At 40.1% G+C, this 21,400-nt stretch overlaps 2 protein-coding genes across 2 annotated transcripts; both read right to left on the bottom strand.

Moving 5' to 3' along the window:
* Positions 1–949: 949 nt before the first annotated feature.
* Positions 950–7,419, bottom strand: LOC148360758 (CD209 antigen-like protein D). The gene is made up of 6 exons (XM_088343040.1): positions 7,139–7,419; positions 6,935–7,060; positions 4,630–4,781; positions 2,831–2,931; positions 1,425–1,565; positions 950–1,331 (listed from the first exon to the last, which is right to left on the bottom strand). Exons 1-6 carry the CDS (start codon positions 7,251–7,253, stop codon positions 1,217–1,219), a joined length of 750 nt encoding a protein of 249 aa, XP_088199166.1. The 5' UTR covers positions 7,254–7,419; the 3' UTR covers positions 950–1,216.
* A 534-nt stretch (positions 7,420–7,953) lies between these two features.
* Positions 7,954–21,143, bottom strand: naf1 (nuclear assembly factor 1 homolog (S. cerevisiae)). The gene is made up of 11 exons (XM_088341658.1): positions 21,051–21,143; positions 17,991–18,190; positions 17,643–17,894; positions 16,262–16,516; positions 16,062–16,179; positions 13,964–14,057; positions 13,793–13,875; positions 13,449–13,609; positions 13,322–13,373; positions 10,538–10,619; positions 7,954–10,456 (listed from the first exon to the last, which is right to left on the bottom strand). Exons 2-11 carry the CDS (start codon positions 18,188–18,190, stop codon positions 10,119–10,121), a joined length of 1,635 nt encoding a protein of 544 aa, XP_088197784.1. The 5' UTR covers positions 21,051–21,143; the 3' UTR covers positions 7,954–10,118.
* Between the last annotated feature and the right edge of the window lie 257 nt (positions 21,144–21,400).

The raw sequence follows: 21,400 nt of genomic DNA, 5'->3' as shown, positions 1-21,400 counted from the left end.
TCTCCATCCGGGCCCTGGTGGTGTGGATTGTTGTTGTGATTGCCTCCTAATAGAAGATCTGCAACTTCAGTGGAAGTTTTTAAAATCTAGACTTAAGACACACTTCTATAGCTGATGATTGATGCCCACCTCATACTTTTCTTTTCCTGTCCTTTTGGGCTGCTGGTGAAATAAGGGAGAAAGACGTGTCGAGATGAGTCAGCAGACAAGCGCCTGGACCGGAAGCATGTCAACGCCTGCATCGACCAGGCGGCTGAAATTGGAAGCTGCGTCGTTGCCGTCATGGACTTTTTGGACAATTTTACATACTAACCATGTTTATTCTTATTTAATGTTCACTAGGGCAGCACGGCGGCACAGTTCTGAGGTCATGAGATCAAACCTCCTGTGTGGATTTTGCATGTTCTCCCATTGCTTGCGTGGGTTTCCTCCGGGCACTCCGTGTACCCTGCGACTGGCTGGCAACCAGTTCAGGGTGTCCCCTGCCCACTGCCTGAGGATGCTTTGGATGGGCTCCAGCCCCCCCGCGACCCTACTGAGGATAAGCGGCGCAGCTAATGAATGAATGCATGATGTTCACTATGTTTTGTGTATTGTTACCTAATGCAATATATTGCGGCCTGGCTATACTGGAAGAAGGATTACCACTTGTGAGGCCCCTTCTCAAGGTTTCTTTTTTCCTCATGCTGAGATTTTGAGTTTTTCCTTGCCTGCATGTTGGTTTCAGATCAGGGGATTATGTAATTGTGGCCTGAGCAGTCCTTTGAGACATTTTGTGATTAAGGGCGTCACAATTAAATATGACATGACTATTTCTTTCCTCAGGATATCGAGATGATGTCATTTTAATGAAATAGATCAGACTGACTCTGTTTGACTTGCTAACCATTGTTTTTTACTCCCTATGTCACGAACCAGGACAGGAAACAGGAATAAGAACCCAATCGCGTAACGTTACTCACAGTTTATTGGGGAGAGGAGGAATGAGCACACACTCGATCCGGGGATCGATGGTCGCAGAAGTAGATTGATATCAGAACTAAGGAGTGGTCAAAATCAAACGGATCGGGCCAAAAATAAAACAGGATCAAAACACAGGCAAAAACGGAGATTCACAGGACTTGCCATATCACAACAGAGTCTAGTAGGAGTTTGGCAGACGCTCTGACACCAGGCGACTCACAAGACGGCGTTTATGTAGTCCGGCAGCATTCTGTCAACGTGTTTCAGCTGGTGTCCATGGGCGGGGCCGTTTGGGCGCTGTGGCAACCGTGACAGAACCTGGTGCCACACGGCGGGGACCAATTGGGCGCCATGGCAACCGTGACACCCTAAAAACAAATGCTGTTTTTTAAGGACGGAGAATTTGGCATCTCTGAATGAACAATATAAATAAGAAACTGAATCTATAACATTATCTCTACCTCAGGGTTTTTTCACAAATCCACCGTAAACGCACGCTACAGTTATAGTCATTTAAACCAATAAAATCGATCAAGGTATGAATAGCACCACAGTCTTCGCCTCCAAAAGCTCCATCAGGCTGCCCTGGGGCCCATTCTAACCTAGAAGGAAAATCCAAAAACACAAATTGCCGTTAAGAATAACACTTAACATAATTGATCCCAATTTCAGAACAATAAAAACAAAACATTGAATAAGTTCAGCGCTTTTATAACTCTGATCCTTTTTTTAACTTGCCAAGAGGTGCCCTGTCCTAAACTACCCAACCAGTTATAGGGGACTTTATCTTGAGAAATGAAGCACCAATTTCTTTCAAAGCGCTGCTTATCTGTGTATATAGCGCAGCCTCTTACTCCTTCTCACCCAGTGCCTTATGCAACAGTCTAAATTAATGTTTGAGAGCATGACTGACAGGCACGCTCTTTTGACTACTTGACTCCCTACCTGGCCACTAGCTGGCTTGCTGCATCCAGCCTACAAGGCAAAAGAGGTGACAAGAGTTTTGGACAGCCAGATCAATCAGCCTACCCCTATTAGAAGCTAAAAATGACAAGCGGCACAACAGTAAGCGCAGTCTAGACTTTTTTTGTACTGCAGAAAACGACAATGCCATGTGTCATTTGTGTGGTAAAGTGGTCTGTTACTATGACAACACAAGACATTGACGACAACAAAGTGCAGATACACAAAACAATCTTTACCTAAGATAATAGGATTAAAGGAAACTTCAGCGATTTGATATTGATGCCAAAGATACGGAAAGAGAACTTGAGCGATTTTAAAAGATAACTTTCCACTGCTGATCAATTCGGATGTGCAAATTGAGGACTTGATTTGGGGGTGAAAAAGTTGCAATATTGCTAGAACGTTGCAAATATTGGATACAGTTCAGTCAAACCACACAATTTGCTCCTGTTGTGCATTATTATATGAATGATGTTGGCAAAAATATCTCTTCAATGAATGTTTCCAGATGTCACTGCTGTGTTTTGTATTTAGAGTGTATGTTGTAGTAAGTCGCATCATATTGAAAGCTGCAGTCTTTAAATTGTAGCAAAAGAGTAGTGGCTTGTAGTAGACTACGGTACACAACATTTGAAACAGTTTGCAGTAAGCCCATAGGATCCCAAATTAAAATGAGAGGGATTCATCACTGGTGAGCACTTTTTGAAAATAGTCCAACTGAAACATTTTGTCCTAGGAGGGCTATGGACACCATGTTGCTGACCCTTGCTTTATAGAGTACCCATTACATTGGGAAATAGTTTAACTAAAAGTCAATCCCCATTGTATGCAAATGACTAACATTGCATCTTCGATTAGCAGAAATAATTGATTCCTAACGAGAAAAAGATAAATAAATTACCTATCGTTAACTGGGGTTCCATCCACCCAGATCCAATTTCCCTCCTGGTCCCTGTCAGTCATTCCAACCCATGCTGCCTTAGTGAACCCAGTGAGGAAAGCCTGGAAAACACATAAAACACATTACTAGAATGGCTGTGCGCCATTAGAGCATCACCTGCCTTGAGACGTGAAATCATATTTGGGTGGAAATTCCGTTGTTGGCGGTGTCTTTCACATCTAGAGTGATCTAACTGTTGGCTTTTGAGACTTGTTCTGGCCTGAGAGAGTAGAATGCCTTTCTGGGATAGCTGCTAAGCAAAACAAAAAATATGCAGAGTCTGCTTTTTGAGCAGTTTTCACAACAGGGGTAATCTATCTGACTGCTTGTAAAATATGGTGTTGATATTCTATGTTGTTCTGACCTGGGAGAATAGAATGTCCTTCTGGAAAATCATGTTGAGACATCAAAACCAAAAGTGCTGAATTTTTGGGAGGGGGGTATTTTTTTCCACACATAGGTTAATCCTTCTGTCTGCAAGACAGTGTGTAAATAAAATGTTGTTTCGGTCCTGGAAAAGTGGAATGTCTTTCTGGAAAAACTACTGTGTAAGCTAAACCAAAATTGCTGAGTCATGTCCTTAGGAATTTTCACCCTTTAATTAACCAATTTGATTGCTTGTGAAAGATCAGGACCTTGGCCAAACTTGTTCTGGCCTGGGAGAGTAGAATGTCTTTAGCGAAAAGCTAATGATTTAGCTAACCAAATAAATGCAGAGTCAGCCTTTTTTGGGCAGTTTTCATACTTGAAGTAATCTATCTGACTGGCTGTAAAAGATGGTCTTGATATTCTAAGTTGTTCTGATCTGTGAGAGTAGAATGTCTTTCTGGGAAAAATTGCTGGGACATTAAAACCAAAAATGCTGTGTCAACTGTTTTTAGGCAGGATTTCACATGTAAGTCAACCGTACTTACTGTCTGCAAGTCATTGTGTTGAAATTAAATCGTGATCTGGTCCTGAAAACTGGAAAAACTGCCAAACAAAACGTGCCAAGTCATTCTTTTTTGTTAGGAATTTTAACTCTAAAGTGACAAACTTGATTGCTTGTGAAAGTTTGTGATCTTAGCCAAACTTTTCTTCGTTGCCCTCATGTTGTGGTTTAGAGTTTTTCCTTGCTCTCATGTCAGTTTTAGATCAGGGGATGGTGTCATAGTAGTCTGTGGTCTGTGCCGCCCTTTGAGACTCCTTGTAATAAAGGGCTATACAAATAAACATGAGCTGGCAAGTAGAATGTATTTCTGGGAAACCTGCTGAGTAGGCAAAACCAAAAATGCTGAGTCAGATTTTGTGTGCATTTTTCACATCTAGAGTAACCTATTTGACTGCCTTTAAAAGATGTTGATGTATATTGTCGTTCTGGCCTGGAAGAGTGTATTGTCCTTAAAAAAATTGAGTGGCAATAATCTTAGTGCTGTGTTTATCGTTAAATTATAAACTAACTTAAGGGGGACTGTTCAATTATTAAATTATCATGACATTTCGAAACAAATATTATCGGTAGCGATCCTTACCATGTATTTACTTGGATAGTATCGATACTAATATTCCCAGTATCACCCATCCTTATTCAAGAAGCACTAATAAATAAATAAAAATTTACTTAGAAAGTTCTACTCACTTCCAGTAACAAGAAAAGCAACATCTGAATAAATGTTATTGCTTGTATTGATAAGACATTTGACTCATTTATACCTTCAGGGCCCTGATGGGATGGCACGTGACGATTTGAGTTTAGTATTGAAATATCCAAACAAAAATACCTGCTCCTGTTTACTTTCGATGATAACAAGGTCAGCATCTTTTTGCAGGCAGTCCTGACGGCTGTTGTCCCAATTCCTCCGCTGGGAGGAAATATAGTAACAACTTGATATGAACTGGAGCCATCCCTCTGGGCAGGCGTCCTCTTTCTTGCCTGAACACAAAGACATAAACCTCAGCATGTTACAGTGCATGCATTCAAAAGTTAGGCACTTGCATGTGGACATTAAAAGTATACCAGTACAGGGTGTTCCGAAAGTTTTGGTCGCAATTGGACATTAAAAAGCTTGGAAACTATTAAGAATGTAAAAACACATCTGGTAAATCCATAAAGCTTGGAATCTCTATTTTACATGGAAACTTCAGAGATGTGCAATGTGAGCATCATTCATACAGCAGTTTTAAAGGGTCGGTTCGATGGGAGTACTGTGTATATGGTATTTGGAGTAACACAATACTTGTGGGTGTCACTAACGCGGAGAGACCGCCGGGACTGTCTCATACGTATTCAAAGAGAATGCGAGAATCGATGACGTCAGAGGGAGATTTCATTTATTGAAGCAACAATCTCAAAAGCAAAAAGCAGAAATCTCAAAAGTCTCTCCAGATATGAGTGGCTCTTTATAGTTTTAACACAGCATGAGTAAACAGTATAGCCCGTCCCCTTTCACGTGTACATGCCACATGAAAGGGGTTTTGTAATAATCACCCCTACCACTCACCAAATCAAATTGCTCAGTGGGTTTTTGGGAGGTTACATTTACAGTTTGTTCTTCAGGTTTTCATCTAATGCCTCCAAAAAAGGGTTTCTTAGCGACGTGCAGCCAAAACAGGCTCTGTTGGAGTGACACCTTGACTGTAACCTAGTGGAAACTGTACTCTTTATATACTGGTTCAAAGTTCCCTTTAAAGTATGGGGCGTCCGGCATCAATTTCTCTACTGTTGACGGTCCCTGGCCTGTTCTTGGGTCATGGCAAAGTTGGCACCAGTCCATTCCTTAATGTTGTTGGCAAAGTTATTTTCCTGTCTTCCTCTCCTTCTGCCCCCTTGGACTGTGCCCTGGTGAATTATCTTGGTCAGTCCTGATGATCTTGTGACATGATGTTGTGGATTAACTTTAAGTCAGCAGCTTTGGAGCCCCACGTTGGGTGCCACTTATTTTGGAGAGGACGTTGTTGGGCGTCGCCCAAAAATATACGCAGAGACGAAATATGGCAGAAAGGGAACGTACTTTATTGCAACATTCATTCAGCAACATAAAAGCCACGTTCCAAGTCCGTTCGAAAGACGCTGGCATTTATACTGTGTTCAACAAGATCACGTGAGGTTTTTCTCAGACTCGACTTGTTTAGTCAGCAACTTGTGATTTCTTGTATCAACATAATTTCATAACATCCTGCAAGATGTCTGTTATCAGCTCCAAAGATGCTGACTTACAGTTAATCCACAACACGCACAATTGACAACAGTTCTTCGTAGGGTCCAATGTGCCCAATGATGGTGAAAATCCAGGCCTTGGAAAAGCGATGCTACAGGAAACTACTAGGCATCAGTTACTTGTATACTGGACCGGACTATTTCTTTTTTTTTACCAGCGCTGCAATGGCTTTACACAAGTTATTCTTCTATATGGGCAAATCTAAATTGAAATACTTATGAAATTTGCTTGTGCAAACTTTTGTCTCTGAGCCATTAGTACTCATGAGGATAAATGGTAAATGATCTGCATTTATATAGCGCTTTTCAAGTCAATGAAGACCTCCCAAAGCACTTTCAGACTTACCCATTCACACACACACCAATAGGGAGTCAGGCATGCAAGGCGCCCATCTGCTTATTGGGAGCATTAGGGATTCAGTGTCTTGCCCAAGGACACTTCGACATATAACACGGAGGAGCCGGGAATCGAACCTGCGATCTCTTGATCCCAAGACGAGTACTCTACCTCTACCTGAGATAATGCCGCCCATGAGGAGAGACACATGACTCACCAGCCAGAGGTTCCCGACCACTACACTAGAAAGTGCCAAAGAACCACATGCAACTCCATATCCGCTTTGCAAAAAAGCAGATGTTTGTAGATTTTGTTGGTATTAATTGGGGGTGCCTTGACACAAAACGTAGCTCGTAACACTCACAGGGGACTAAAGTACAACTGTGTAAATTTTCATGAAAATCAGTTCCGTCATTTCAGAGCCTATGAGCCACATACGAACAAACACACACAAAAGCAAATCAGGATCAATTGATAACCTTAGGTAAAATTAGAAAAATTTTAGATGTGTACGGGTGCATTTGTAACCTACCTTTATGAGGAAGCTCACTGTGACCCAGTCGGAGTGTGATGTTGAGAATTGCTTGAAGAACACACAGCAGCCCAAATCCAGCCAGAACCACATAAAAACGTCTCGATTCTGATGAACGAACGAAACCTTTTGCCATAACCATTAAAAGATTAAAAAGGATATTCTATAAAATCCAACTAATTACCATTTTGAGTGCCATTTTACCTACAGTACTTGGGAGAGAGCTTTCAATTTCTCCATGTCCATTATTGGGAAATTCTTCATATTCTCCAATTTCAATACTGACTTGAGGAGCGTGAGACTTAAACACGACAGCCATGTTCAAGCAGGTTCAGTGACGCACAAGATGTTGCTTCTGCTTTCGTGTTAATGAATATATTCCACCATATCCTTCCTCTTACCTGTCTGAAGCTACTCTTCTTTTGCATCAGTTTCATGTTTTGCTTAAACAAAAACAAATCAGTAAATGCTGTTGCATACATGCAAACCTTTTGACATTAAAAAGATGTTAATGTGTAATACATATTAATGCCTGAAACACAATCCTCCTTCAGAATAAAATAAAACAAACAAATAAAACGTGCTTGTTAAAAACCGGAAGTGGCAAACTTGTACCAAATAGTAATATAATGCAATCGTTGGAGTGGGTTATTCACACGCAGACATTCTTGCTTCGAAATAAACCAACCTTAGGCTAAAATACTAGCCTTGAATCAAGATTTTTTGTTGTCGTTTACATTTGAAATTGCAGTACATTGAAATAAATCAGTTGCCGTTGTTAAGGAGAGAAACGATACTGTTGGTAGGCAATGTATTTTCTTGTATCATAGGTACAGTTCCGTGGAAAGGTATAAGCCCCCTTTCTGATTTTTGTGTTTTTTGCTTCTTTAGCAGTCACAAAAGGTTTTAGATCAAACCATTTTTAATATCAGAGACAACCCAAGGAAATACATTATCAGGATTCCTACAGATTATCCATTATCAGCACGGCTTATCCTCATTAGGGCCGCGGGGGTGCTGGAGCCCATCCCAGCTATCCTCGGGCAGTGGGCAGTTGCCAGCCAGTCGCAGGGCACACAGAGAGAGACAACCCAGTCACTCATTCCCACCTAGGGACAATTTGGACCGGCCAATTAACCGGTCTCGCAAGTTTTTGGAATGTGGGAGGAAACAGGGGAGAACATGCAAACTCCACACTGGGAAGCTGAACTTGAACCCTGAATGTTTGCACCGTGGGGCTGCGCGCTAACTACGCAGCTGCCGTGCCGTATGGCAAAATAATTTTTAAAATTATAATTTGACACTGGACAAGTTACTTGTAAAAGATAAAACGTTTATAACATACACTATATTTATTTGTTAAATACTTGAGCCTGTAAGTTGGGTTTAAGTAATAAAAAAAGAAAAAAGGTTTCTACTTCACATGTTTTGACTACGGGGAGAGGGGAGAACATGCAAACTCCACACAGGAAGGTTCGATCTTACGACCTCAGAACTGTGCCACACACGCACTAACCACTGCGCCGCCGTGCTGCTCTTACACATTAAGGCAGGTTAAATTCAAACTTTTTTTTTTCATGCTTTTCGAAATAAAATGTAAGACCAAGTTGACAAAAACACAATTGAAACAATAAAAACCTACACGAATTAGAGTCAATTTTAAACAAATGTTATTTTTTAATTTTTAAATAAACTAAATTTTTGTCCAATTTAAAACATTTCATCTGGAAAACAACGCCCTCTCCAAAGTTTTAGACCTGGAAAACTTTAATAAAAAAAATTGTGCACAGTGCAACATAGATCATCAGTCAAAACCGGCAGATAACTACTAAGTCCAAAGAACTCTGCTGCTGCATTCCTGAAGCATTTTTATCATGATGCATGAACATTTATTTTTACTAAATCTTTTACTTCAAATACAAAACGTATGTATTCACATTTATAAGACTTTTGGATATTGAATTTAAAGACATTTCAATGCCAATTAAGGCCTTATTTTATAGAATAACGAATTCAATGCCCTTTAAACCCTGAAAATGCAGTTGATGAATGTTGATTCTATTTATTAGAGCACAAAAAAAATTGAAACCTATCTGGCCCCATTTGAAAAAGTAATTGCCCTTAGAACCTAATAGCGAGTTAGGCCACATTGGGCAGAAATAACAGAAATCAAACGTTTATGCTTAATGGATAATGGATATTTCACAACCCTATGGTGAAATTTTGGCCCATTCTTCTTTGCGACGTCTGCCACATTGGAGGGCTTCTGGCATGAACTGCCTGTTTAAGGTCACACAACAGCATCTCAGTTGGATTCAAATCCGGACTTTAAATCTGACACTCCACAACCTTCATGAAGCAACTGACGAGCCTTTACCCAATGAGGGCACCCGCTGGGTTAATTTCAGTCTTAACGAAACATTTACAGCAGATCTCACAGACACATCTTCAACAGAATTCAGGGCGTTGTCGACAAGAGACTTTATGTCCGTGTTTGACATTGAAATTTCTTTTGAAAGTGGAATAAGAAAGCTTGATGCAGTTGAAAAAATGGTCGGAAAGATTTTTTTCCGCCACTTTTTACCACGGAGGTGGACCTCTTGAAGCGCATCTTCCAAAAGTAAGTTTAACTCAACTTTGTCTTTATAGAGCATATTATTTTATGAGATGACTATTTTCAGTACAAAATAATAAATGTTACTTACACAAGCTTTAAAAATACGTATATAATCCTTAAACATACAAAATATAGCACTGAAGCGATTTACGAACGATCGTCCGGAATCTCGTTCGTAAGTAGGGCAGCATCTCATCAGTTTTTCAAAAGCATCTCAGACGAGGTTCGTAAGCGCCCCTGTTGAGCGGATTGTAAACGCATGGACATGAATTGGGTGTTTACGGGGACTGAGATGATGTTTGCTTTAATTCAATTCATCGATCAATGTTTTCTTCCTATGCTTTTGTTGAGTATCTATAATTGCGCAAAAAAATGGATAGATTTTAAACAGTTAACAGCCCATTTAATGCCATTTTTTGAAACAAAAATAAAGTTAGATCTATAACGCCTTAAAAATGTTCAGACAGTCTTCATCATTCTATCCATTAAAATATGCCTATATAATCTTTGACTTAAAAAATAAAAAACAAGATGCAATGGAAAAAGATAATCAAACGCAACATAACATTAGTTAGTCCAGTTGTTTGGATTTTCCTGAGGAGGTGGTGGTGGAGGTGGAGGAGGTGGCGGGAATGGGACATAATTCGGCTGCCAGAATTGAGGAGAGTATGATGGACAAAAAAATGGCGGAGGGGGGTAATTAGGAAAGGTGTGCTGGGGAGGAGGATAGGGAGGATAAACGTAGGGAGATGGGTGGGATATATAAGGGCTAGGATGAGTTTGGTGTGGCTGAATCGGTTGGCAAAACTGTGGACGGTTATTGTGTACGTTGGGATGCCTGAACGGATTCCTAGTATGTTTTGGAGTTTTGTGGTGGGGCTGAGGACTGTTCACTGGGAGACTTTCTGAAAGTGAAAGCAAATAAAGAAACGCAATTCAAGAAATCCTACCATACCATCAAACATTTTTCATTTTCTAAAAATTACCTGCACTGTTTTGCTTCTTGTTTGGGTTTTTCAGTTTCTTCTTGGCTTCCTTCTCCTTCTCGTCATCACTGTAGTCTAAAGCCTGGGCAACCCCCCCAAAAATGCACAGTTAATAAAAATAGACAAGATACAAAGAGTGATCCCTATGGAACAAGTGTCATGGTTTAAGTCCAAAATACGGTATTGTCTAGACCATTAGTCGCAGTTGTTTTTCTACAGTTTGGCTGGGGTGTGACTTATACTCCAGTGAGACTTATAAGTGAAATAAACACATTATTATATCATTGAGTTTTAAATGTTTATTACCAGTACTGTGTAACCCTGCACGTGCCGTTTTCATAGTAGACTAGAATATACATGACACTCCAGTTTCAAACATTTACAGTGAGGTAAAAAAGCCAAGAAGATAAAGGAACAGAGAAGATAAGGTTATAAAACAAGGAGGATAAGGTTATAGTTATAATTTACACAATAGTTACACAAGAAATGTCGGCATGTAGGATGTTACATACAGTTTGGTATCGTAATACAGTAAACCAAAAGAGGGAGCTCTAGGCCTGTGTAATTTCAACCATGACCGCGATGTAAAAGCTGAAATATTGTTGCGGGAGGACAGTCATATCACACACGTGGTAGTAGTGGTTACCTTTAATTGTACAATGAAAATTGTAAAAGAAAGTAAAGGATGGTTTTAAATATAGTCCAATGTCAAGACAAGAACGGAAACAGGACCCACTCGCGTATCGTTCTCACAAGTTTTGTTAGAAGAAAGGGAGAGGGTTGCGCACACAATCCGGGGATTGCTGGACGCGGGAAGCTAGTCGCTCTGAACGCGGAAGTGGGACTTCAGTGTCGAGCGATGGCGGTGACGGGAACAGAAAAAAACGGGTCAGTAGCCGGGATAAAAGAGCAAAAACGTGGTCGGGATCGGAAACAAGTCGAAAACCAGGAGAGGAGAGTAGATGTGGTCGAGATAAAAATAAAAACGGATCGTTATTCGGGACAGGAGAAGAAACGTGGTCGAGATCAAAACAGATCGTAGCGGAAGACAAATAGGAACAAAAAACGGGACAGGCGAAAAAGGGATTGCCGTGTAAAAACAGATTCGCAGACGGACCGACAAAAAGGGACAGACAGGACAGTTTAAATACTGACAGGGAGCCAATCTGTCAACAAGCTGCAGCTGGCGCAACACGTGCGGGGCCAATTGGGCACCATGGCAACCGTGACAGTCCAAATGCCAACCCAAGCCCCCCAAAATGATGAAGAAGGCTGTTAATTCAAGCGCATCTAAGAATTTCACATACTTGCACGTGCAACAATCATAATTGCAGCTAGAAGATGGTGCCATAAAGTAGAATATTTTTGAAGCTACATACTCATTTAATGCTACGTCGTTACTGACGAGCATCTACGATATGCACGTACGTGTAACGTTAGTTTACCGTATTCAGTATTTAATTTTAATGTTAAATTGACATATGTTTTTGTTGTAGGATTTTAGCAGACAAATGTCCCCCAAAGATGCGGCTTATACATGTTTTGTCCTCCTTAATTAAGCATTTTTTGTCTTCTTGCCATTCATACTCAGGAGGGATGGAAAATATGGTCTCTCGGTGAACATGTTGACATTCATTGCTTTCTTCCAATTTGAAATCCTTAAAGCGAGTGGCTCAAGGTAGATAGTTTGACACAAAATCTCAACATCCTATTTAATCACCAATTAATGACATCAAAAACCCGCTAGTTAATTACTGTCATTGTAAAATACAAATTGGCCCTAAGTGTTAGCAACTAGCCACTAGCAGGAGCGTTCATTATAAGGCTTGAATAAGGCTTTTAATTTTTCACGGCTTCAAACTATTTTATTTTTTGTCCAATATAGCTCTTTTAAAATATTGGGTTGAGAACCCCTGATTGTGTTAAAAGAAGCACGCGGTCTACATGCTCCTAGTAGGCTCCTGAAAAGTGATCCTTTCATGTAAGTTATTCTATTGTGAAAGGATGTCATCGTCCTAGATGATGAAGGTGCTGGATCACATCAGGAGGCATACTTTTGATGTCACACTGTCTCCAAGGTGAGCTTCTTGAAAAACGCGTAATTAGTTTGGGATATTTTTACCCAATTAAGTCTCATTCACAGTGTGCTAAAAAGACTGACAAGGGTGTGTGTTTGAGGTGTCCTTAAAAAGTTGAAAGTTAGCTATTTTCTCTTTTAAGTATGTTTGAGTTCAAAGAGCCCTTATGCTTTATTTTACACTGTGCCAGCGTTTATCTTTTATCAGAGCCGTTCAGGGCAGAAAACACTAAGTTCGAGGAATAGGGGCTGAGGGAGTGCCGAAGAGTGACGTCCTGCCCGTCCCCAGTTTTTTATTATTATTTTTATTCGTCAGTGTGGCATGAAAATGGTGAAAGTGAGTATAGTCGAAATGCTACCCCAAACCAAAAAGAATGAAAAAAAAAAAAAGAAAATAAATAAGTTTACTTGAGCGCGTCTAGGAAATGCACGTACTTGCACGTGCGTAATAAATGAGCCGAGTGAGGCGGCGATCATAACTTTAAGCCAGGCGATGGCATCAGAATGCAACTATGTTCCAAGTTCCATACAGCTCCTTTGAACAGGTGGATTGCAGTTAAAAATAACTCAAAGCAATATTGCCCAAATGGGTTTGTTCAGTTTGCACATTCTTTTGTTAAATAACTGTCCAATTTAACATCGCTGACTAAAAGTATGAAAAATAGATCAACCTTTTCCATCATATTCTTATTTTTGCTGGTATGTACCTGCTCTGGTGGTTCCCCATCATTTTCCCAGGATGCATCAGAACCCTTTAACCTGCAGGTAAAACATGACCATTTTATGAATTTGTCATTAATCATGCATTGTATGTTTGTGCAGTCGTCTACTTACAGTTTAAGTTTCTGTACCAGAATGTATCCAGTATACTCTTTGATATCTGGTGCAAAATAAACAGTCAGTCTAAGCGTCAGCCCTTTATTGCTCAGATCCTCTGGAGAGTTGAAACGTAAAATATATAGTGGTCTGGCTACAGGGCCAAATACTTCAAAAACCTTGGGAATACAGCAAAAGAAAATTCCAATGTGATTGCCTAGGTATTCAATATTCATTTAGCCATAAGCCATAATGCATACATCAGCAAAAGTCAGATAACAAAGTTTTACAGTTATAAACTGGCATACTCAGTCAAAACATACAATCCATATACAGGTAAGTTTGCTAGAATATGAGCCCACCTTGCCCAAAGCTAGTCGATCAGCTCGAAAGATGATGCTCCCCTCAGTCAAAGCAGGTGAGTCTTGCAGAGACTGTATTATTACTGCGGAGACAGTGCATAAAGTGAAAACATTGAGAATACAACTCACAATGAAATGCGGTAATGCACGTTTGTTTGTGTTTATTATTACCAAGCTGCTGTATGATACTCGATACCATTCCTACAGGCATTAGCTTGACATCATCCGGTAGTGAAACCGTCAGCTCCTCAATCGGTGGCAAATCCTGCAGAAAAAGTATTTGATAACTTAAGCAGTGTCTGAAACTCAAGACAAAACGTTACCGGACACCAGGGCAGATATCTCTGAAAAGTTGCCTGCCAAGCCATAAAGTTGCCTACCCTATTTTTTACAACTTGAAACACAATAAGACGACTCATCGCAAAAAAACAAAAAAAAACATTGTTGCAAAGTATTAAGGATTCATAATCACAAACAGAACAACACCTTAAAGTTTATTCTAAATCTAGTTATAGCATTCATTGCATGTATATGACATCGCTGATTTCCCTCTGCCATCAGTATGTACCTGTATTTACTCATCTTCATTCATGCAATGTTTGCGTTGCGTCTTTTGCTACAAGCCACGTGAACTCCTCTTTCCACAATGCTCTTAATGTTTACGTTTTGTAGCGTCATTACTTTTGTTGGCTTCTTTTGAATCTTTCTTCTGGGGCTGAGGTTTTAGCTTGATTCCTCAACATTTATCAATTTTTTTTATATTCTCTGTGCATCTACTTTGGAAAATGATATGCAAATGCACGACCTTATAACGCTCGGGAAAGTCCGGAAGCACTAAGTTATTCGATGCAGGCTTCTGATTGGCTGCGGAATATGCAAATTGCCAAATGAGCCGAAATTCTGAAATTTCTAAACCGAACAAAAGATTTCAAAATCGAAATAAAGCAAATTTAGATTTGAAAATAATAACAACAACAACTTATTTTCTTTCTTGAAAAAGTTGTCGGCCACCCGGGCAGACGTTTTGTAAATTGTACGCCCGACGAACAGATGCACGCCCTGGGCGTCCAGGCAGACGTTGTTTCAGACACTGCCTTAGGGGAGAGGAAGGGAAGCCAGATCTCAGAGACCCACAGTTATCGCTCTTTCTCAACATACGTGAATTGATGAGAAAGACCATTAGGTTTTTAAAGAGCTTCCCGATTCACCTATGATTTGAGTTATTTGAAGGGGGCATAAGAAAAACCAACAGCAAAGTTGCTCTTGAAGACCGAGGGTATTGCCTCATATACCCAACTATGACTGTTTTCATTACTCTCCAAATAACATAACCTTTGTAGCAATCCAGAAAAATTATACCAAAGTGCATATGAAATCTAAATATAGACTAAGCCTACTATGCAATGTACCTAGTTATCATTTGGTATTACGAAAAGGTTGTCCTGTGATTGTAGGTCAGTTAACAATTGACTGGGAGGAGCTTCCGTTCAGGTCACCTTGAAGGGGTTTGCCCAGTTCCAGGACAAAACCGCCCAACAAAGGAGATTCTTACAGGTAGGAAAACACGCAGTGCACAGCTGAGTACTGCATGTTATTCAGGCATCTTCCACTTTTTTCCCCACTGTTTTCTTCTCTAGCCACTCGTGTTAGCCACTTGGGTCCAGGCGATGGCTCACTGCTAATGTTATTGTTAGCTGCTCCTGCATCGTCCTTCGGTGTCGCTCACCTTCTATAATTGTCATGCAAGTGAACTTTGCCGAGTTCCAGGCATCTTACACCTTTTTCCACAGTTTTCTTCTCCAGCCACTTATGTTAGGCACTTGGCTGCAGGCTGTGGCTCACCAGTAGCTGCTATTGTTATCGTTAGCTACTCCATCTTTGTCCTTCCAGCGTAGGCCATGCAAGCAACAACCAATGAGTTCTACAATTGAGGCATATTGTAGGCGCCTTGCATGGCTGACTCCCTATTGGTGTGTGTGTGAATGGGTAAGTGTGAAGCACATTGTAAAGCACTTTGGGAGGTCTTCATTGACTTGAAAAGCACTATATAAATGCAGACCATTTACCATTGAATGATGCTAAGTCCCGCCCTCAAACAGATGACCCAATCACAGTGAGCAATGCGCATCGTCGCGTAAAAAACAACTTCATACCAAATCGTTTAATCAAAAAATTGGAGTGCGTTTTATACCCGAGTGTGCCTTATACACAAACACTGTAATTGTTTTTAACATCTGTAACTCGAACTGGTCAAATTAAACAGACCCACCTCAAGTAACAGTTCATCTCGTGTTTTCAATGGAGCTGGCTTTTTGAGAGAATCGTCATCAGCAGGCTTTTCAATCACAGGGGCAGATGAAAACGACAAAGATGAAGACGAGCTGTCACTAAGAACAGGAAAAAAAACCCACCCTGAATGTTATTTTTATGTTTATTATTATTTCTTTATGTGTATTAGTGCTCACATACCTATCAGAATCTTCTGAAATTTCTTCTTTAAATTCTTTTGTGTCACACCTAGGAGGCGCAGATGGTATTGGCAGAGAGGACAATGTATGTGCACATCCATGTGACTCTGGACGCTCTTCTGTGTCCACATTGTCTGAGAGAATTGTGTCCAACACATTTGGGGAATTTTCCATCTTTTCATTTTCCAGAGGCATTTCGTCATCAGCCGTTTTTTCAACAACATTGACAGATGGAAAAGGCAATGATGAAGACAAGCTGTCAAAAAGAAAAAGCAATCCGGAATAATATTTATTCTTCGAATCATTGTTAATGGTATATGGTGTTACACTAGACCAGGGGTCGGCAACCAATGGCACAGCAAAATAATAATGATTAGAATTTTAAAATGCGCATTTTTACCTGTAATTTAGACATTATCAGTTGTGCGCCGTGTTATTTAGAGGCTTTACGTTAGCGCCCCTCCGTGTGTCAATCGTGTTTGCACAATGCCTCGCAGTGGAGGGATCAGTGTTTTAACCGAGCAAACGAAACACACGCGCGATAAATGAACGAATCATGACGGCTCCTCGAGCGAAAACATCTCGTTCTTTCCAGCCAGCGTGGACAGACAAATGAGGCTTTGTGCAAAAAATGACCGTGCCGTTTTGTGCATTATGCCTCGAGAGCGGTGTACCTCGCACAGCAAGTGTTAAACGTCATTACGAGACGAAACATGAACATGAATTTAAGGACGAGTCTGACATGGCGGAGACATTAAAACGCGCAGTGTCCAGGTATGGCAAACAAACACAGACGCTGAAGACCTTTGTCACTCCTAAAAACCCCACCTCTGAAGCAAGCTATTACATTGCTCGCTGCATCGCAAAGCACAGAAAACCATTTACTGACGGCGAATATTTTAAAGAAGCGTGTGTGCGCGTGTATGTGTGCGCACGCGCGTGTCTTCTGCTTTGCTGCTGTTATTTCAAGTTTTGATATTTTCTGCAACAATATTCATATAATAAATAATAGATTGGTATGGTAGCTGTCCATAGCACTTGTTTTTTGATTGTAGTTCATAGTTGATGAAGAATGGTTGATTCTGGTTAATTCTTGTGGTAAAAAGTTGAAGTCATGAATGGCTACAGGCCTTTCCACATGTTGTTCACATTCATTTTTTAGTTAATTGATGAACAAGAATAGTGGAAGAAAAATTGTTTAGTTATACAATTAAAATGTATATCCATGTTGTATATTTGGACTGGTGTAAAATGACAGCTCTGTTGGATATTAAAAAAATGTCGTGCGAGTCATTAATCTTGGTGTGGCACACTGATTTACAAGGAAATTTGAAAGTGGCACTCCACACCAAAAAGGTTGCTGACCCCTGCACTAGACCTACCTATCGGAATTTTTTGAAGGGTCACAACTAAAACAGTCTATGGGATTACTGCAGGCAGAAGATGGTATGGTTGGAGGGGACGATGCATATGCATGAGCCTCAGGAGGCTTGTGTATGTCTAGATCGTGTGATGTAATCTTGTCTGTGTCCATCACGCTAGGAGAATTTTCTAACAGTTCCTCCTTTTTTAGGACCATTTTGTTAACATCAGGGCTTTCAACCACAGCAACAGACGAAAATGATGAAGACGTGCTGTCAATAGGAACAGAAGAAATACTGTTATTAATAGTTTCTAAATATCCAATATCTAGAAAATGTATCAATGTAATAGCGTTCAACTTCACATACCTATCTGAAACTTTTGAAACGTCACCACAAAAAACAATCATATGATCACTGCAGGCCAAGGATGGCCTTTCCGGGGAGGCCAATGCACATCCATGTGCCTCCGGATGGGCTTGCGTGTCTATACTGTGTGATGAAATAATGTCCATCTCAGCAGGAGATTGTTCAATCTCTTCTCTCGTTTTCAGAAGTATTTCGTCCATCTGTTGAAAGTGACATTCAAACACAAACTAAGTATGCTCACATACACACAACAAAAAAAGTTGTGGGCACGTGTCGAATGACTGAACGCTGTATAAGGGAAATTGTAGTTTGATTATAGTTAGAATGTGCCTTTGTATGATGTTATCCTCAAAAGTACCTTAACGAAGCTAAAGATTATATCTAGGTGCTGTTTGTATTCTTGCAACAAATGCATCCTCTTGGAGCCTGCTAACTAATAATCAAGATGGCCTTTGCTTTGCTGCTGGGAAGAGCTTTCCTCCCTACATTCCTTTCACAGTGACGGATTCTACCTTTTGTTTTACAAAGTTTCACTTTCCTTACTGCTCATTTATTATGCTCACACGCCATCTAGCAACCAGCATTAATCACCTAATTTTGTTTTCTGTCTAAACCAATCAAATTTGTTTAATGTATTCACGTGATCTTACTTAAGCCAATCAGATGTGTTGTTTTATGTCTGTGTTCCCAAATAAATGAGTCACTTGCCATCAGGGGAGTGTGATTCCTCCCTGAGCCGATTTTGGAAGCAAGCGACTCGGATGGAAGGGCCATCAAAAACCTAAATCTCAGATTCACAGCGGGTTCATTTCTTCATCCTAATACAATCTCAAGTTTTAACCTTGACACACTGCCCAAACCATCTTTGAAGAACATGCGTCTTCCGACGTATAGTATGTTACTTTCTAACAACAAGGGGAAAATTCCGCAATTGCCCGCCTACCTCAATACAGCCGTACAGAAATTTGGGAGACAAAAATAACGCGTCAAGTGAGGAGATCATTTAAAAACAGTTATTTAAATTCACAGTTCAGACATATATATTTTATCTTAGAGCTATGCCAATTTTACATCATTGATGTTGGCAATGCTTTAGAAAAAAATCATGATAAATATCATGATTTTAAATTCCCTGTGGCAAACTTAAAAGGCAAGTTGCTGTCTTGTTTTATTAGGTACCCAATCGGCAGCCGCTCCAATTCTAACCCTCTCTCTGTCCCTTGTTTTTTCTCGCTTGGCCGTGTTTGTTGATTAAGATCGACAGCTTGCCTGACCTAGTCTGCAAAGGAGTCTTAAACCATAATGCAATGTAATATTTTCTGTACAAGACACACACAACGTGCACCATACATATCTTAATGTTTTGTACTTCTTTAGCAAGTTATTGCTGCTATACATTTATGCCACATGTGTGCTGCTCGCAGAGAACCTTTAGTAGTAGGCATAACATTACATTTGCTGTTGATTTCAAATATTGTATTACATTCTCATTTAAGTGCTTTAAACTCCAGTCATACAACAAAATGCAACAGATGAGCTGCTGACAGCAATAAATTTTGAATACCACGAGAAAGTTCATTCTACTTTAGTATTTTGGAGGAATGTGGCTGTTATGATGAAAATACACAGCTTTTAGCTATTGCACAGTACAGTCCAGCTTTCTCTTTGCACTAAACTGGTTCAGACTTTTCTTGATTGAACTCGTAGATCTTAGAATAGAATATACCTTTATTATTATTGTTACAAAATGGGGTACCCATAACCCCAAGGCCAGCTCGGTGGCCTTGGGGGTGATGGCACCCCCCCGAGACTGGGAGGTTGTGGTTCAAGCCTCGACCGAGTCATACCTAAGACTTAAACATTGGTACCCGTTGCCTGCCTGCTTGGCATTCAGCATTAGGGGTTGGAATTGGGGGGTTTGGTCACCTAATGACTGAGCGAGGGGGATAGGAATCCCCTCCTCTGAATCAATCTCCCAAAAAGAGTCAGAAATGACTCTAGCCACCTCCCAATAGGGGGATATGACTGTGGTATATAATATATAACAAAATGGGTTGAACATATTGTGACAACGAAATTGGACGTGGCACTCCAGTTTCACATTTTACTGTGTGGATACAAACAATTTAAAGATGTAAAGATAATTTACACAAGAAAGTGTGGGCATGTAGAGGCAGGAGATATTTACATTGGGTGTTAACTTACAGTATGGGATCGTATTAGTGCAAAATAGGCAACATTGTGCAAAGTAAGCATTGCATGAATATAATTATACATCTGTATGAGGTCGTGTGTTTGCAGGTATTCCTCCTTAAAAGAGCATTGGTGGAGAGTATCAGTTTTTTGTGCAGTGTGTGTTTAGGGTTTCAGTTTTTAGTAAGAGCGTCAAGAAGGATACTTTTGCTCGTTTTTTAAAGTCAACTGGTTCTTAAACAAGCCTGATTTCACTGTCACCTGTACTATAGTTTTATTCCTGCTTAATGTTATTGAACTTCTTTTCATTGCACTATTGTCACGATTCGCTTTTATATTTCCTTGAACTATTACTATAACTTAGGCCAGTCTCTAAGCACTACATTGTAAATATTTTTGCTTAATTATTGTTGGCAGTCTTTTTTCTTCTCCTCTTTAAATTCTTTATTAGGCCTACACGTTCACCTTGGAGTGCCATGTCTAATCTCGTTGCATACACGATTTTACAATGTTGATATCTGTGACAATAAAGCCCATTTACTTCAATTAAACAGAACCAAATATGTTTTTCAGACAGATGTAAACAATCCTTAGCACCTAGATTCATCCCGAGGCACCACAGAAGCTAAAAACAAGTAAAATTAATTGGCAGGCAAATTAAGTTTTTAGGGGGTAATGTGTAGCTTTATTACCACTTAGAGAAGGTTAACCTGCGCATCGTATTTGGAAATAATTACAATATACAGAAACGTTTGCAAATCTCATTCCTTTGTTTCTTGGAAAGACACAAATAAATTATGATAAAGATAATAATTATAAAACGAATAAAATCCGTTTCAGAAAATCTAAAAGCAACGCTGATCCTACCTTCACGTGGGAAGACTCGCTGGACTTTTTCTTCTTCTTCTTCTTCTTCTTCTCTTCTTCCACTGGTGGCTATATCGCCACCTACTGTACAACAGTGTGCTGCACTTATGATGAAACCAAAGCTTGTTGAGAATTATTTAATCAGAAGCAGTTGAGTCGAAATTTTTCCAGTTTTCGTCAACTACCATTTGGTTGATAAGAAATTGTGTTATGAAATGAAATGATCTGCATTTATATAGCGCTTTTCAAGTCAGTGACTTCCCAAAGCGCTTTACAATGTGCTCCAAATTTCCCAATAGTGGCCTTGTATTGCAGCCATGTAAGGCGCTAACCTGCTTATTGGGGGTATT

Source organism: Urocampus carinirostris, chromosome 8 (assembly GCF_059441175.1).
Source record: "Urocampus carinirostris isolate Australia breed hairy pipefish chromosome 8, RoL_Ucar_1.0, whole genome shotgun sequence".
Classification (NCBI taxonomy): domain Eukaryota; kingdom Metazoa; phylum Chordata; class Actinopteri; order Syngnathiformes; family Syngnathidae; genus Urocampus; species Urocampus carinirostris.
This window is presented reverse-complemented; position numbering and strand designations above follow the sequence as displayed.

What these genes read in the sequence shown, in the direction of transcription:
- LOC148360758 (XM_088343040.1), bottom strand. Translation starts at nt 7,253, where the DNA reads ATGGCTGTCGTGTTTAAGTCTCACGCTCCTCAAGTCAGTATTGAAATT. An exon ending in CTCTCTCCCAAGTACTGTAG is followed by an intron (nt 7,061 to 7,138) that starts GTAAAATGGCAC and finishes TTATGGCAAAAG; the next exon opens with GTTTCGTTCGTTCATCAGAA. An exon ending in TCGAAAGTAAACAGGAGCAG is followed by an intron (nt 2,932 to 4,629) that starts GTATTTTTGTTT and finishes TGTGTTTTCCAG; the next exon opens with GCTTTCCTCACTGGGTTCAC.
- naf1 (XM_088341658.1), bottom strand. Translation starts at nt 18,190, where the DNA reads ATGGACGAAATACTTCTGAAAACGAGAGAAGAGATTGAACAATCTCCT. An exon ending in GAGTATCATACAGCAGCTTG is followed by an intron (nt 13,876 to 13,963) that starts GTAATAATAAAC and finishes CTGTCTCCGCAG; the next exon opens with TAATAATACAGTCTCTGCAA. An exon ending in CAAGAAGCAAAACAGTGCAG is followed by an intron (nt 10,457 to 10,537) that starts GTAATTTTTAGA and finishes TTTCACTTTCAG; the next exon opens with AAAGTCTCCCAGTGAACAGT.